The following is a 16896-nucleotide window of genomic DNA, read 5'->3' as shown; positions in this document are numbered from 1 at the left end:
ATGACAGTGGCTTAGTTTGGATCGCTCTAAAAAGTCATTAGCCATACAGCTCTTTTGGTGCACTAGCACTTGCAGTGGCCATTCCCCACATTCAGCCCTGGTGTGTTTGTCTGAAGCCTGCTTTGTGGGAGGCTGCCCACCAAGTGGTCGGTAACCTGCCCAGGTATATGTATATATTTCTTCTGCAGTCTAATCAGTTATCTTGTTTTTATGCAGGCAAAACACTAAGGCACCCGTGTGCTGTGCGATGTCAGTGCATGTTAAAGATCCCCAGGTGGTCAAAATTATTCCAGAGCCCTCCACTACGGCACCTTTCTTCTTTCACTCCCTCCTTGATCCCTTCCCTTACAGCACGGTTCAGCTGTCCAACGATATATGAGACAGATACTGGGCCATTTTCTATCCCCAAAAACCAATTATTATTATTATTAAGCAATAAAATAACTTAATTGCCAAGTGATCAACACTGCAAATAATAAAGCATTCCCCTTTGCTCCTTTGTTTTGGTGACAGTTGGCAGGTTGTGATGTCACAAGGTCACGTTACTTGGGTGGCAGCTGGACGATAAACGATGCAAAACAATGGCCAAACAGCACTAGCGCACCTAATTCGGATTTTGCCTAACTATGCAAATCGACCAATTTTTTTGTTTCTTAGCTTCTTTTCAAGTGTTCAGGTTGAATAAATCGGTTCGTCTGTAGCTATGCATGGCTTAACACTCGTTATAACGGACTCGTCTGCGGTTGTGAATCAAAATCTGTTGCTACATTAAAAACTCGTTAATTTGAAGTTCATGAGACAAAAAAATGCTCGAATGACCCCGGAAATACTTTGTGCCACAGAAATTTATTTCATGAAAGACTGGTCAATGGGTGCCTGCTTTTGAAATACGAGTGGCGCGGCAATGGACTGATTTTCACCAATGCTTTATTGCATGCATACTGCCGGGAGTGTCGAAGCAGCATCCTCCAAAATCGTAATTAAGGGCATCCCCGGTACCCCTGACTCTGCGACGCGTTGGAGCTGCGCCACCACCGCTCGGAACCCTCGCAAGTGATTGTCACGTGTGAGGAGACCGCACCGCACGAACTGCGAACGGCACTTGACAAGCGCGCAATTACGGCGCACTAGAAGAACGGAACCATGTGGCCGTAAGTGACGGAAATGCTTAGTGGCGCCGAAGCAGGTAGAAGAAAAAAAAAGGGTGGAAGGAAAGAAAACACCAGCGATGTGCCAATCAGCGTCCAAAACAACGGTTAGCTGGCTGATGCTGGCTGCCGTGAGGCTCGGAAAAGTGAAACCAAAACTAAACGGTCAGACTGCTCTTGGAGACTGGGCCGCCCGTTCGTCACGTCTGCTGTTGCATGCCGTTGTCTAAGGTACGTGAGCCGTGAGCGACTCTGCAACATGGATTCGGGTTTTGAATAGGGTTATTTCGACGCTCTCTTGTCATGCTGGTTATATCTGGACGCGGCCTCTGTTCGAATTAACCGTTCCGACACCCGTAGCGTCTAAATTAAAGAACGTATGGCGCCATAGGATTACATAGACATTGGCCGGTACCAAGTTGGCAGTTCGAATTATCCAGATTTCTGAATTACTGGGGGTCGAATAAACAAGCGTTTACTTATTTTTTTTTGCACACTTCTTTTACGAAAGACTGAAATCTTGGACAATGTGAAGGTCTGTGTAACGAGGTTATACTGTGGTTCATGTAGGTAAATTATTCCGAGTAACCTTTATATTACGCGCGCTTGTGATTTCCACGCAAGCGTATACATATCATGGCCTGAATCTTAAAAAGCTAATAAACTGCATTTGTTGAGAATATCAGTGGTGCATTTGCTGCAGTCCATGAAACCTCCAGCAAAGGAGTAATGTATGTTAAGATTGCCAAACTCTTAATCCAGCACTGTATATTGTAGGTGCAACCATAAAGCTACAGTGTTGCAACAGAATGATTGTAACATGTAAGCTTCACTTGCATAGCAATGGATACCCACGAGATTAAGAGGACTTGGTTTATGTAAGGTATGTGCAAATCTTGGTGTAACAAGTAGTGGAGATGCAAATTTTATGTCGTAATATATGAACTTGGCAAAACAGTCAGCCATGGCAACTTGCAAACTACTGCTCAGCAAGCCCGTACATGGCTGGTTTATTTCAACACTAGATGTCCCATTGGCTGATGTCATCAAAGACGGGAACTGCACATACAGATCTGTCTTGCTCCTCGGGGAAATCAGTGACATGAACACTTCAGTGTTTGTGTATAATGGTAATGTACACTGGAGTTTTTCTTTATTTAGAATTCAGTAAGGGTATGTGCTATATACATGAAGTTCTGTTTGAAGTGTGTCAGCACGCTGACTTCCTCCGTAAGATGACCTTTCCTTTCAGAAGCTGGGAGAGGTGGATCTTGACCTTGCCACTGTCACTGGTCTTCTTTACCCAAAACTAGATGGAAAGAATGAAAAACAGCTTGGTTAATACGATTCAACAGCATCTGCAAAGAAGACACAACACTTTAACTGCCAAATCAATTCCCGAAAAACATACCCAAATCGCCAAATTTTGTTTGGTGATTACTGGCAAAAATGACTATTGTCAGGCTTAAAACCACTGCTGCCCTCTAGTGTTGAAAAGTGCGACCAATGAAATTTCCCACCATAACTAGTCTTTGGCAGTGGGAGCGATGCAACATCGGGCCGCACGACTGTGGCTGGTCAATGGCGATATTGGCGCAATCTCCCATGAGTGCAGCACAAGGTTGGTGGTTAAAGGGTTAACAAGGACGCCAGGGACAGGAGTGTACTAGTTCGACCTTTTTTTAACAAACTGAGCTGTGCAGACAACCAAGCACAAATGTCACCCAGCACAGTGTCAACTGCTTACAAGCACAACAAATGGGCACGAATGACAAGTGTGTTGTGCCACATGACAGTGCAAAGTACTACACTTTCAATGATTCCTTATTAAGCTGTGATGCACACTTTCATGTTTTTCCTATAAATTTTGTTAATATTGTGGTCTTTGTCAAGTACAACAATCAGGAATCAGCTGCGTAGAAGAGAAGAAAGGAAAGGTGGACTCGAAAAAAAGCATCTTACCTCTGCCGTGCCTATTCCCGAAATGACCCCAAAAAATCGGCCCATGTCTTTTGAATCCACACAGACAGACTGGCCTCGCTGATAGCTGCAATAAGAAAAGATGGAGCTGCAGTATAAAGTCGGCAAAGCATGCTTTAAGGAGCAGTTACCATTTCCGTTCATAGAACAGCTTGCCGTCTTCTATCCGTGCTTCAATCGCGTGTGTGCCGTGATCCACATTTCCATACTCTTCATCTGTGCAAACAAACAACAAGATGTAATTAGATGCACTGGGAAAAACCGGCTCAGTAGGCCACAAGCTGTCTGAATGCAACTTACAGTCCATTCTCTTGCTGATCGATGGTGCTTTTCCCTGAAAAAAGCAAAAAATTAAAATGAGAGCTTTTTTTTTTTTGTCGGCAAAGAACTGCTTTGATGCTTACTTACTAATACCATATTTACTTGCGTAATTTGCGCAGTTTGTTTTCTTTGTACCAAGGTTTCAAATCGGGGTGTGTATTACGCAAAGATTTTGCAAACGTCCTAAAAAACCTTACAAAGGTCATAAAGTGCAATAAATGCTCTATATTGCCGCCTATACATCGATCCTCAAACTCGCATCACTTAAAACTTTTTTTGCTGCCCCCCCCCCCAAAGTTGACTTCAAATATAAGACACATACGTGCCCTCTCCCGCCCTGCCCCACATTATGTAGTTCCCCACGGGATGGCATGACGACACTTGCCCAGCTCAAAGCCATAAACGAGCAACGACACAATCATGAAGCCAGCAGTCGGAGGCAAATGGAGACAAAAGGTGATAAAACGACACCTTCGAGTACATCGCGGCTGACTAGCAGCAAACCGAACAGCAAATGGTTCGGTAGTCTTAGATTCCGGCGCGTGCCAAAAGTTACCGTAAGTTTGCGCTCGCAACTGTTTGTCCGGGAAAGCGACCACCAGCGTGAACAACCCAGATGAGCGGCACACAATTAATCTCTTCGCCACTCAGACCTTACGCAGCTGCACATGGTGATGTGGCCGCGCCGATCTTTTCAAGCCTGCCTTGCATGCACCCGCATGCATGCCAGTGGTCTAGCACAGCAGGTAGTATAAAATATGAGAGTAAAAGTTTTTAATCTATAAACTGGGTAATAGATTAGGGCTGAGCAAATTATGCAAGGAAATACGGTATTATGCATGCCAAGTCACAGCCTAAATATAGCATTGCATTCTCCTTTTTGCGGAACCATGGCTGGTAGCAAAGAAGAGAGGATGCTCATGAACCACCAAGTCGTTGGCACAGTTGAAGGAGTACAGGCACCAAACTTTTCGTAATGAAATTTTGCTTTTGAATGATGCTGAAAATATTAGCAAGCAAGAATCATCACATGAAATTCGCCTGTACTCAGCATGAAACTTATAATTTCACTAATTCCTTCATGCAGTTTCAGTTTCGGTTTAAGCATTCAAAACGCAGTTGTGACGTCACAAGTGAGCACCAGATTACCTGAGGCATACAAAAACTACAATATAATAGCTCTTTGTTCACTTGATGCCATTCCCGCTTCTGGAGCAGTTTTGCGCAAGAGTTTGAATGAATTAAAATGACACAGCAGCAAGTTTATATTGCAGTTCTCGTATGCCTCGCACGATCTCGTACTCACTTGTGATGTCGCAAACATTATTTGGAAACTGAAACCAAAACTGAATCTACAGAGGCAAAAAAAAAAATTAGATTACAAATTATTTTTTTGGCCGCTGAAAAATATCCTGTGTCTACTCCTTTAAGGCTCCCATTTATGCAGTAGAAGCTCCTAATCTTGCACTAAGTTTTTAGAAATATTAAACTAATTTACCTCTAACATAAACACACTAAACAACTCCACCACAGGCACTTGTTTAATTTTAATGGCATCCATTGAAACTCCTGTCATTGTGGGTACTGTCATGGTGCACATAAACACCTGCATGCCACAAACTCCATAGTTAGCATACAGCTATGATAGCGCTTCAGTACCAAGGAAATTTTTACAAGCCTAGGAACAAATAAGTACATCACAGAAGAAAAGGAATAAATGATGCAAATACCTTGTTCAACATCTTTAAGTCATCAAGTATTTCACTCTCGTCGAGAAGGAAATTCAGCTGGGGTGGCAGTGTTAAGGGATAAACTTTCATTCGCATTATTTCTCAAAGAAAAGGTGCAAAAACAGGATCTACGATGCACTGTTCTATAACCACAGCATGCTCCACTGGCTTCAACATATAAATTGACTAGTCATGACACAGTGTTAAGTTACGCCATGCATATTCAACACGAGTTAAGCATATATCTAGCATTATCATTCAAATTAACAATAAATAGAATCCAAGACTTCCAAAGCATCAAAGGATATTAGGTGAGGTCTTTCGCCTTTTTTCAGGCATAGGCAGTGGATCGTTTGGTCTTCTGCGTAGCTTTCGAGTTGTCACAGACTTCACCTCCATGGAATCTGCACACCATGGCAAGCTGGAACCTTAAATGAAACAACTTCAGTGCTACTGACAAAGAAAAACAACAGGCAACTAGGAAAACTGAGACAAAGAAAACAGATGCAATAACAAAGATAAATAAGAGGCAACTAGAAAAACCAAAAAAAAAGCAGATGCACAACATACCATATTTGCACGAATATGACAGCTTAACTATAACACTTGTTATTCTCTGCCTATAAAAATGCTTTATGTCGTATTATCTAGAACTGCCCTGTGAACATAAGATGAAACACTTGTTTTCAAAGCAGTTGGCTCACATATGCAGAGCTAAACTATTACAGTAAACCTCAACTTTACCAGTTTACATCAGATCTCATAGTGTAGTTCCTATTTATCAGAAATGCCATAGCAAAGGTGGGCAGTGTTGTACTCATCATATGGTCAACAGAGAAAGCACGTGCCAAGTCTGCTTTCCCCAACTGTCAAACCCAGTTAGTAGCCTCTTTGAAACACCCCCTTGACCATGGAAATAAGGCTGAAATAATGTGAGGATTCCTAGTCCTACTGACAGTTTGGGGACTGGTGATCTTAAGAAAAACGGCAAAAAGAATCTGACAAATAGAACCATTACATTATTTCTGCCTTGGTGTGTAAAAAAACAACTAATGGAATCGCATGTCGGCTGTTTCGCAGAAGAACGCGTGTCAAATACTACTGTGCTACAGCCCACAAGTGTGCAAGCAACCAAGCATAGGCGATGTGTACTGCACTGAAGAGGATGGGTGCTGATGGCACAGAATTGGTCAACGACGACAAGTGGTCAAGAGCTTAAATTCTCCATCTTTTTTGAGCCACAGACCTCCCTCAGGGCAGTGAAGGAGAGCATAGCGAAATTAATAAGAGGGATAAAAAAAAACTTATTTCCGACCCCATACTGTTATATTTTCACACATCACTTCTGCCATTTTACAAACCAGATGTGAACACCTTATTTGCTGGGTCAGTTAGTGCTACTAAGGTAATATAAATATATACCTATTTTTGAGACTGCAAGAGGCCAGCCTACGTGGAACCATATTGGTGGTAGCACTGCTTGTGTACAAGTACGGTACTACGTCTACATATGCACATGCAGTAATGGTCAATTCTGCTACCCTACAGGCTTGAATAAGCTACAGGTGTAAGCCTCACGCTGCAAAACTGATCAATACTCTGTTTCACACGACATCAGATGCAACACTGTGAAAGGTACGAAAGTAGTCCGCACAAAAAAATAAATGTAGGTGTGTTACTCTGTGCTTGATTCGTGGCAGAGTGGTCTAAGGCATGAGAAAGCGACAGAGTGTCGTCAGCAATAAGAGCACGTTTAACTGAGCTCATGACAAATGTATACCGTAATAAGCCTGCAGGCAAAAAATTTTTTCCGCACCACAAGGAACATACTACTTTATGAATGCGGATGCAGGCAGCGCAAATGGGAGCGCTAGCTTTGACAGTGTTGCACCTGCTGTATGAAACTGAGCATAGTGCTAAAGCATGCATATAACTTTGGGACTGCTATGTATCATGCCAAGTCAGTATAATTAATGTACAAACCACAATGCCAAAGGTGCGGCTTATCAAAACACAAATGCTTTGCCCATAACAAAAGTGCATGCAAGTGCTTTCATAACTGCATGAGCCAACTAAAATGTGCAAGTATGTGCAAAAATGTGCATTACAAGAAAGAAAGATTAATGTTAGCTGACCAAGCAGTACAAATGGACAAGGTAAAAGGAGAGCGAGTTGCTAATGATCCATTATAATAAACCACGAGAAAACACTAGGACCAAGACACACAACGAGCGTTGAGTGTTGTAGAAGTACAGCGAGTCGGGCAAGTTAGTAATGGTCTGTTATAACAAATAAATGCAGTATATATAACAAACAAATGCAGTGCTCATCACATGTCTTTGTATCCTTTGATACACGTGTTATTTCGAGCTGTTTGTTATAATGGATAGAGTAAACATGCAGAACTTTTTAGACTGCAAACAAGTGGTTGTAAGATACACACACCATCAGAATTCACAAGGAGGTGCATTCACTGCCAAAACTTGCAAAATTGAGTTTTCCTTCAAAATGAGCCCAATGCATGTTAACATAAAATCAAGGATAAAATAAAAATTTCACACACACCTATTAATTAAAGAGTCTGGGAATATTTTATGATATATGTTATTTGTATGTGTGAAATAATTACCCACAGTGTTACAAAGCAAACATATGACAAAGCATAGATGGACCATTTTGTTGCGAATATTTCATTTTAGGGGACCTCCATATCGCACATAAAGAAAGGAAAACATGAACTCAGCCCTTTGCTTTTGATATTTTGGCAATAAACCGAAGAAATAATGCGAATTGGAAGCACATTTAACTTCTAATGCTCACAGTAGGCCTTGCTAACTTCACGCAGCCTGGGCTAGATTTGCACAGTAGACCTCTCACCCTCTGTGCACATGCAACAGTCACTAGGCACGCCAGCCTCACTATCGTGTTCTCCGTTCATCATATTAAAAAAATACTGCAGCAAATCGTGCTGTTTCCGTGTTGCTCCAACAATCTTTGTGAGGTGGTTAGCAAGGGCTTTCAGCTTTAGTGGCTTTTCTGTTTGTTTTTTTTTGTCTGCTTACATCTTGTATGTTTCTGATGCACCTACAAGTCTCTCTTCCCTTCTTAACACAGGCCCTCCCCGCATTAGTTGTGCACTTAGGCAGCGCTATGAACTCTTTAGTCCACGGGTGGTCAATATTTTAGACCCGGGAAAACTGCCTCAACTTTCAAATGATGCGTGCTCAGGAACCCCCAACTCTTACAAGAATGACCAAATTCAGTTAATAATGACTGACTGTATATTAAAACCACGTGCTGTCAGCACTCAAAATAAAGTGGGTATAGAAACTGCAGGCTGTGAACCACCCGCGGATTTTGGTGCTCAGGGAGTCCAAAAATCCCACACGGAACCTAGTCTGAGAACACATACTTTAATCGTACACTTTGTGCGGTGCTTATAGCTTGTTTCTTGAGTCTTTCGACATTTCTGGTCACCTAATCTTTTATGTTAGTTTACCTCCACCACAAAACTGTAAGAAAAAAATATAGTCCACTAAAACTCAGTATTCACGTAGGAAATGCTCAGCGCAGCACTTGGTTTGTGAACACACAACATCCTAGTAAGCCTGCTAATGACTCACCGGAATTTGCTCATGCGTGTTTGAACAAACCTTGTACTTGGCTCTTTTTTTTTTTTTAATCTGAAATTCATTCTTTCTAACAGCATGGTGTAACCAAATTGGCTTATTTTAGTTGGCAGCAGAGTTGGCCATATCCATTCTCAGCATTTATAGAAAAGAATGCTCTTCTTTAGAGACAAAGCATCTCACAGTCTCAGTTTCAGAGTTTGGCTCATATGGGGGGAAAAAAAAAAGTGTTCTGTAGTCTCTGGCACAAGTGTTCAGCATAGACAACTGTCAATTTATCACTGAATCCAAATCTTGGTCAGAACGCTCGCCTGTGATAGTATACATAACTGGTAACTAGCCACGGTGTGTCAAAGACTTCTGGAATGGCAAGCCTACCTCCGGTGAGCTCAATGGTGCTCCTCTCAGACTCGACCATGCGCCTCTTCTCTTCGAGTTCCATGATGAGTGATTCCCGCAGATCTATCTTCTTGTCCTCAAACTCCCGGACAGCTGCCTTCTTTTCGTGGATGTATTCTCGCTCCACACGGTCAATCTGAAAAGCATGCAGTTGCCATCTCAGACAGTGCTTTGATAAAACAAAAAAACTTGAAAAGCCGTTTAAGATATAAATGTGTAATCTACTGATAAGCATGGGGCCATCTTATGAATAGGCTGCCATAAGTGTTTCGGTCTAAACTTTCATTCTGCATAAACCACTGCATACAAAAGGGTTCATATCGTTACAAAAAACGTGCGTGCAGAGAGGACTTGCAGCCATGGAACAATGACAATTTAGATTATTAACTCAGGTTACTGGCACATAGCTGCATGGGTCAGGCTGCAATGGCTGGCTTGCCTATAAAATGAAGCTTAGTAAAGCCTGCAAGAATCAAATTTCAGCAGTACCAGATTAGCTTAAAATGCCAGTAGAAAGAAGACACATGGTTCAGCTTTTCTTTTTGTGAAGTAAATATCTTTTTCTCACAAAGTTTTATTCCACTTGCTGGGTTCTGTGCTTGAGCTCAGCTCAATGCAATATTTTCTATTTCTAAGCTATTTGGAATTTCTCAACTACGGAGTTGGACAACACAAAAAGCTCCAAAATTTTTCACACTCCCCTCGGAAAAGAAGTGACAACGATAACTTTACTGCGCATGGCTTCTTGCTGGTGTCTCTTGTAGCTTTATTCTTTTGAGGTGCAACTTCATAAGGAACGTACCAACCGGTCCACACAAGAGTTGTATAGACAAGCAAGTGGACATGATGGCACAAGTCCCATTCACTCTCTTGTGCAGTGTCATTTTTGTGTTGCACAAGATTTGTTATTAAAAGTCCACCCAAGACTGTCCTTTCCTACGCAAATATTCTAACAGCACACTGATCCTTTGGCGCTGCTGCATCTCTCTTGCATAACCACCCTGTAACAATGCTTTAAGGGTGCAACAGGGTAACGATGCAAGCTAGTTCTGGATCACACATAACGTAACCAGCAATGAAAATGGGAACACAAAAAGAGGAAGTGCACAGGACTGTGTATTGCCTCTTCTGTTCCTGTTTTCATTGCTGGTTACATCATGTTTCAACAGTACCCAAGTAAAAACAGTAGGCCTGCTGTGCCTAGTTGAATTAAACAGACATGACGATGTGCTGTTTCTTTCCCCAGCTGGCTGGAAACTACACACAGGTTTCAGTAAAGAAAAACCATGATTTCAAGAGCACAGCTCTCTTCTATGTTAGACCACTCCGGGCGACCACATGAATAACAAGGGAGCAACAGGCACCTCGTGTGATTGGAAGACTTCATTCATGAAGAGTCGCTCCTGGTAGAGCTGCTCGATCTTGCGCAGGCGCTTGAGATACTCAGGATGGCTTTCTTCCTTCAGCTGTGCCAGCTGCTTTTTCAGTGTGGCAAGCTTGTCTCTGTACATTCTGTGGGGAGCAATGCAAGTGATCTGGCATCAACCTCTGACTACGCTCCCACATTTGCAAAAATTTTTTTAAACAAGGAACACTGAAGCAGTGAGCCATTCGGCTCATGAAACTACTGGCTTGCCCTACTCTGCGTTTTCAACTGCACCAGTGTATTCGCAGCCACTGACGCACCTCACAGTGCTTCTTAGATCAGAATCACATACAAGGGTTTTGCATGGTAGTGCACGCAATAAATTGCTGGAACTAATGCAAATCCAAGTCCCTCTACAAACTTCTTGTGCAGAATAAGACATAGGGACAAAGAAGAAGACTGAGCAGAACACAATATCATGTTTTGCATAGTCTTTTTTTTTTTCAAGCATGTGTCCCAGTGAGCCCTTCTGGTAAGAAATAAATTGAACCAAGCAGCCAGCAATAAGTATAAAGCCAGCTCATCTACATCATATCAGTCATATGACACAAAGTTTAAAATGAAAAAGCTAACCGCTAACTGACTGGGTAATAGGCTTTCATAAGCGAATGAAACACTGCAGCCTACGAGGCACACCATAGTGGAAGGGTTTAGGTTAATTTCAACCAGCCCTAAAATCTCAACACATGGACATTTTTTGCATTTTGGCTCCATTCAAATGAGGACACTATGGCTGGAATCAAACCAGTGAACTCAAAACAGAAAAACAAGCAGTGGGGCTTAATGGCAACCCTCATTCATAACAGTTTTAGACACTGTATGCAGTTTTACACGAAGGTCCGTCCAATCGCTTGTGCTTCCTAAACTAGTGATACTTAACTTTTAACGGACAGAACACTGAATTTTAAGCCACACATTTTTTTTCGGTGCACTGGAAAGCTTGCTGTCCAAGGTGCTTGATTCCGCAACAGTTTTGTTAGAAACGCTGTAGACAATGTTTAACAAGAATTTTTCGATCAATGCGTGCACCAGTTTTTATGTAAGTCAACACTGGAAACCATAATCAGTGAAAGCGATTGCAATTGCATGTTGGCAGAAGCAATGTACCAAAGACTAATATAAATCTCTTTTCCCAATACAGTACTTTAGATATTTTTAACATAGAGTTGCATCAACTTCAGTTTCCACACCCAAAGCTCTAACCACACAGTGATGTATGCTTCGTCAACAAAAGCTTTAGTGTACCCTGTTCACCACCTCATCCAAGAAATGCAACACAAGTGGCCCCATCTAGTGACAAAAGCTAGAAGCACATCTTCGGCATTGCAAAGGGTGCGTTGCTTTTCATCGAAGGGCACACTGGAGAGCGAGAAGAAAAAAAAACACTGCATTTAAAACAAATCAATGATATTTTACCGAGACATGGTCATATGATGCACTACACTAATAATGACAGGGTTTCACCATAAGATGGCACTTTCTTCGACGAAGTGCACAACACACTGTCTCGGGAGTGCGATTTATATTGGTCCCTGGTAAAGAGCGCAAAACGCTCGTCTAGAACACATTCTGGGCATGTTTCAGGCTGAACACGCGACATCTAGCAATAACATTTGGTTAAAAAAGGCCTGGATGTAAGCATATGAAGTTAAACTCATAGGATTTCATCGCCATTTTTTTGCCTTCCTGGTCGCAGTGGCTTTGGGTGGAACACACAATTCGGTCGTTCTCAACATGTGTTTTGCCCTTTGTACATCGCTGCTGCCAATGTGCAATCACCATCGCTTTCGCTGATCATGGTTTCCAGCATCGGCCTGCATAAAAATGGGCATTTGCATTGACTGAACAATTCTTAGTAAAAATCGTCTACAGCATCTTTAACGAAACCGTTGTGGAATCGAGCACTTTAGACAGCAAGGTTTCCATTGCGGGGAAAAAAATTGGGTGCTTGAAATTCAGTAATCTGTCCCTTTAGCACTTATTTCACCCATGCAGCACACATCATCTGGACCACGCTTGTTTCAGACGAGTACAGGTGTCACAAGGACAGTTTTGAGCATTGCCTCCACATGCGAAAAAGGGGGCTCAGGTTTCGTGCGTTTTGTGGCCCCTAACCGCTAAAAAAACTGGTGCAGGTGAATTGAACTGAGTGCTGACACGCTCAAATTACAATCATGTGTACGCATTTTTCATGAAGGTCAAAGCGTGCCGCAGTAAACGCAAGAATTGTAAACCAGCCTAGCAGGAACAATTGTGCAAGAGCTCCCACCTTTCTGTCTTCACTCACTGCCTCCTGGATGCTCTCAAGTGTAAATAACAATAATTTTTTAATTATTACATAAAGATGCCAAAGTTGTGTTATTAAATTAAAAGCAATGGCAGATGAAAGAGACAAACACAACCTAGTGGCGAGCATTCAGCCACTAGCTTATGCGCTCATGCAGGTGAACACTAGAATGTAAGGTATTACAAGTATAAAAGCTAGCAACGAAAAAAAAAGCTGACAAGTGGGAGAACATAGACAGACAATATGCATCATTCAGGTGAAAGAATGTGCAAACCTAAAGCAATTTCACACTAACCAAGATATTCATTAGAACTCCTAGGAACAGTTCCCAAAGGGCACACCAATGGAAAAGCACAATACATTTGTGGACATGCAAGTGCCATTTCATTTCCGAAAGCAACATGAATCTCAGGCCACAGTGAACTAGAATACTAGTTCACTATACCCAGGCAGTGTGCACGAAACGCAAGATGTGGCTTGACAAAAAAAAAAAACAGAAGAAATAATCTGTCCACTGTACACATTAAGCAACGGGGAATTAAAAATTTAAAAAAAATCGAAAATAACAGGCGACGTTCTTTCTTCGAATAACTGCTTATCACGTGTACGAGATATCGGCCGGTTGCAAATCGTGGCTACTGTGGCGACCCGCGTGGCAAGCCATTGGATCAGTGTACCGACGAAGAAGCAGACGATGCACTGCTGGCCTACTGCTATTATCACGTTCACTGTGCTACCAACTACCACACGCTACCAAGAACAACCAACAGTTACCTGTTCCAGAAGGTCAGAATAAATACTGCCACCAAACATCTACCGCGCAAGTAATGAGAACAGGCCATCAATCTAGGAACTAGTCCTGACCGCGGCTAAGTGCGCGACAGATGCGAAGCACTACCACCACATGCCAGACGCCTCGTTCCCTCAGGAACAAACGCTGCCGCGATCGCATTCGAAACGAGACAATGGCTACACGTTGCAGCTCTTGTCGCGCAGGTCAGGCAATGAGAGACGGCGAACTAAATTTGAAGGCGGCTGTCACGATCCACGCTCAGATAAAACGTTATGCCGCAGTTCTGCAATGCACTAGCAAACAAACTCACTGTTCCTTGATCTCGGTACACTCCTCTTCGTGTTGCTTGACCATGTCCGTCTCGCTTGCATCTTCGGTATCTGCACAGAGCAAGCGATCAGAAAATGAAGAACCGGCTGACCAACGGTCCACCACGGGCCAACGGCTATTACCGCCAACTAAACCAGCGTAAAGCCCCTAACCAGCGCAGCCGGCGACGACCCCTGCCGCCCTGAATACCAAAGCTCCTGCGCAAATTAAGATCACCCGAGTTCTACGCCGTACAAAAATGCTCGCTTCTCGCCGAGAAGTCTAGAGAACATCACAAGTTTACGCAAGGGTATGTCGCTCCCGATAAAGCTGCCGAGAAACCACCATCAGCAGTACGACTGAAAGCTAAGTCCGGCGCGATGGAAGTTGCAGAAGAGACGATACCGTCGGTCTGTGTCCTTCGAAACGGCATTCTGGCTAACTGCTGCTCAGCTCCCGATCTCGGTGGAACGACTTTCGTAACATGGCTTCCCTGACCACGTCTCGACTCCGTGTTCAGAAGCATGCGGGTAGCCCGAGCCTACACCGGCTGTTTCTCAGGAGCTAAGAGACGAGTGGGGTGGGCGGGGGCACTTCCCGGCAAGTGAGGGAAGAAGAGAAACGCGTGTGCACTTCACATGTCCTCTTGCCCACCTTCGTCCGAGTCTCTGTCGTCGTGATCTAGAAAGTCGTCGCAGTCGATGCTGTTGTCATCGTTGCAATCGACGTCGTTCCCGCCATCTTTATGCATGGATGCGAAGTCTGCCAGGTCTTGCAGATACATCATAACAACGAGATCCCTCCGGGTTTCTTCTTTTTTTTCACGGGCAGAAACTACCCGTCACGCGCGAAAAACGAAAACGCAGGTGAAGACGAAAAAGCAAGCTAACTCGCCCGAGGCTGTCCGAGCTCAGCCACTGAATGACAACAAATGCTGCGATTGGCTAAAGCAAACTATGGCACAAAAAAAATCGTGACGTCATTAACCGTTTGCTTACACATAACACCTTTTGCTGTCGTGCAGCTACTATAATAGTTTGATGAAAATTATTTTTTATCTGTCTTATTATTATTTTTACTGTAACAGCGCCCAGCTTAAGACACGCCAGTTACCCTTTCAAGTCTCGCGTTCGCTGCTGTTGCGCTTATCGCTGTGTCTCTCGTTTTCCTCCCGCCAGCAACGTTTAGAACATGCCTGAAGCTTCTAGCCAGGGGTTTTTCTGCCCGCCGTAGAGCGCGCGTTTGCGGTACGGCGGCGCTGTCAGCTGACCCTCTAGCCGCTCTAGCAGACGACACGCAGGCAGCACAGAATTTTCTGGTGACTGCCGTTTCAGCAAAAAGTATGCCTTCTGGTGCGCTGTTTCTGGTATTTTTTGTGTGATGTGTTTAGTGTCACCGTTTAACAAGTGACGCGTTGATGACTGCAGTTGCTGGAGGGAGTAGCGAGCGAAAATGCGTTGTTGTTGCGTTCCGTTTTGCACGTCCAGTCAGCGAAACAAGAAGCCCGGCGTTTCGTTCCATGAAATTCCTGCCGACTTAGAACTCCGGGAAAGATGGCTCAAGGTAATTAGAAGGAAAAACTGGCAGCCAAACACCACATCAAATTATTCTGTAGTTTGTAGCTTGCATTTCCAGCCAAGTGACTTTCGGGAAGGCACCAAATTTATGTTGAAAAAGGGTGCCGCGCCAAGCATCTTCAATCAGTACCCGTCGTACCTAAGGCCGGCACCAGCGAAATCCCGCGACGACAGCAGTATAAAAAAGCGAAAACGCGAAGACTCGCCTGTGGGCACCGTCCATAGTCCTGAACCTGGACCATCGGGAGTGACCGCCGTAGAGCTTTACCTGGCGGCTAGCGAATCAAGTGATGCAGCTGGCACAGTAAGTCCTGTTCCCACCCGTCAGACCGCGTCCGTTAGACGGACGCGGGACGCGGTCTGACGACAACGCAGACAAGACAGACAAGAACGCAGTTGCGAAGACGTACGTACAACAAGAAATCTCTTTCTCGAAGATTCTTAAAACTGCAGTAAGAAACGATTTCCGCCGCCCTCATCGCACCGACGCATGCCATTTTTCCTTGTAAGTGCGCACGTGTCTGCCTTCAAGTAGTTTTTTTTTTTTAGTATTAACAAGTCGCTCGCCATGTCTGATACTCCCATTGTTCCAAATGTCATTTCATCAACGCACGCGTGCTTGTCATTTGGAGAAATCCAGTCGGTCAGGCCGGCTGTGTTACTCCCAAAGTCACTGCGTGCGTGTGCATCACGCAAGAACCTAGTGAGCTGTGTTTCTTGCGGAAATAACAGACAAGAGGGGCATCGGTTTATTTGAGATTTGTCAACGTACGCTATTCAAGGAGGTACCGTTCGGCGAAAGCTCGTCGGAAAAATGACTAGAAAACAGCGCAGTCTGGGCCTTCCAATTAAGATATGCTTCACCCGATCGAAACATCTCTCGCAATGCTCCGCAGCAAGATTGTAACAGGCGTGCGCTTCGCAAAGTTCTAAGAACATTAGATATGAGGGATGTGCCCCCTGCGGGCCAGCGACTCCCCAGGCAAGTTACCGCGACGTCTCCGGCTTCTATTCATTGAGCGCCATATGCAGTTCTCCTTTGCTACGGGTCACCTGGCTACAGTTGAGAGCTCAGGCAATTCCGGACTTACTCCTGTCCTTATTCTATCTCACGGATTATTTTCCCTTTTTGCTTGTCCGAAGTAGTTATTGATTTTTTGCCATTGGCAGCAGTACAATATACAACCATGCATCATGCAGTGTAAATACTTATTTTGCGGCATTTCTCGCCACTTCAAGCACTTGTTGCAATATGGATTTTTCGAACATGTTCCTTTTGTTGCAAACCGTCCAAAAT

General features: G+C 43.7%; 1 protein-coding gene across 3 annotated transcripts; it reads right to left on the bottom strand.

The window, feature by feature from the left end:
* Nucleotides 1–2112: 2112 nt before the first annotated feature.
* LOC144121084 (sin3 histone deacetylase corepressor complex component SDS3) lies at nt 2113–14974 on the bottom strand. 3 transcript variants are annotated; one of them, XM_077654029.1, is made up of 10 exons: nt 14428–14606; nt 14024–14093; nt 10572–10719; nt 9187–9343; nt 5488–5607; nt 5180–5241; nt 3429–3462; nt 3260–3344; nt 3111–3195; nt 2113–2457 (listed from the first exon to the last, which is right to left on the bottom strand). In XM_077654029.1, the coding sequence occupies exons 1-10, from the start codon at nt 14546–14548 to the stop codon at nt 2359–2361; spliced, it is 981 nt and encodes a 326-aa protein (XP_077510155.1). In that variant the 5' UTR covers nt 14549–14606; the 3' UTR covers nt 2113–2358. The 3 variants fall into 3 exon arrangements, with proteins under 3 accessions (XP_077510155.1, XP_077510154.1, XP_077510156.1); XM_077654028.1 differs by lacking the exon at nt 14428–14606 and adding an exon at nt 14677–14974 and having other exon boundaries at nt 2124–2457; XM_077654030.1 differs by lacking the exon at nt 14428–14606 and adding an exon at nt 14677–14974 and having other exon boundaries at nt 2124–2457; nt 5488–5583.
* Between the last annotated feature and the right edge of the window lie 1922 nt (nt 14975–16896).

This window comes from Amblyomma americanum, chromosome 2 (assembly GCF_052857255.1).
Source record: "Amblyomma americanum isolate KBUSLIRL-KWMA chromosome 2, ASM5285725v1, whole genome shotgun sequence".
Taxonomy (NCBI): Eukaryota; Metazoa; Arthropoda; class Arachnida; order Ixodida; family Ixodidae; genus Amblyomma; species Amblyomma americanum.
Note: the sequence above shows the minus strand (reverse complement) of the source record. Positions and strands in the feature narration are given on the sequence as shown.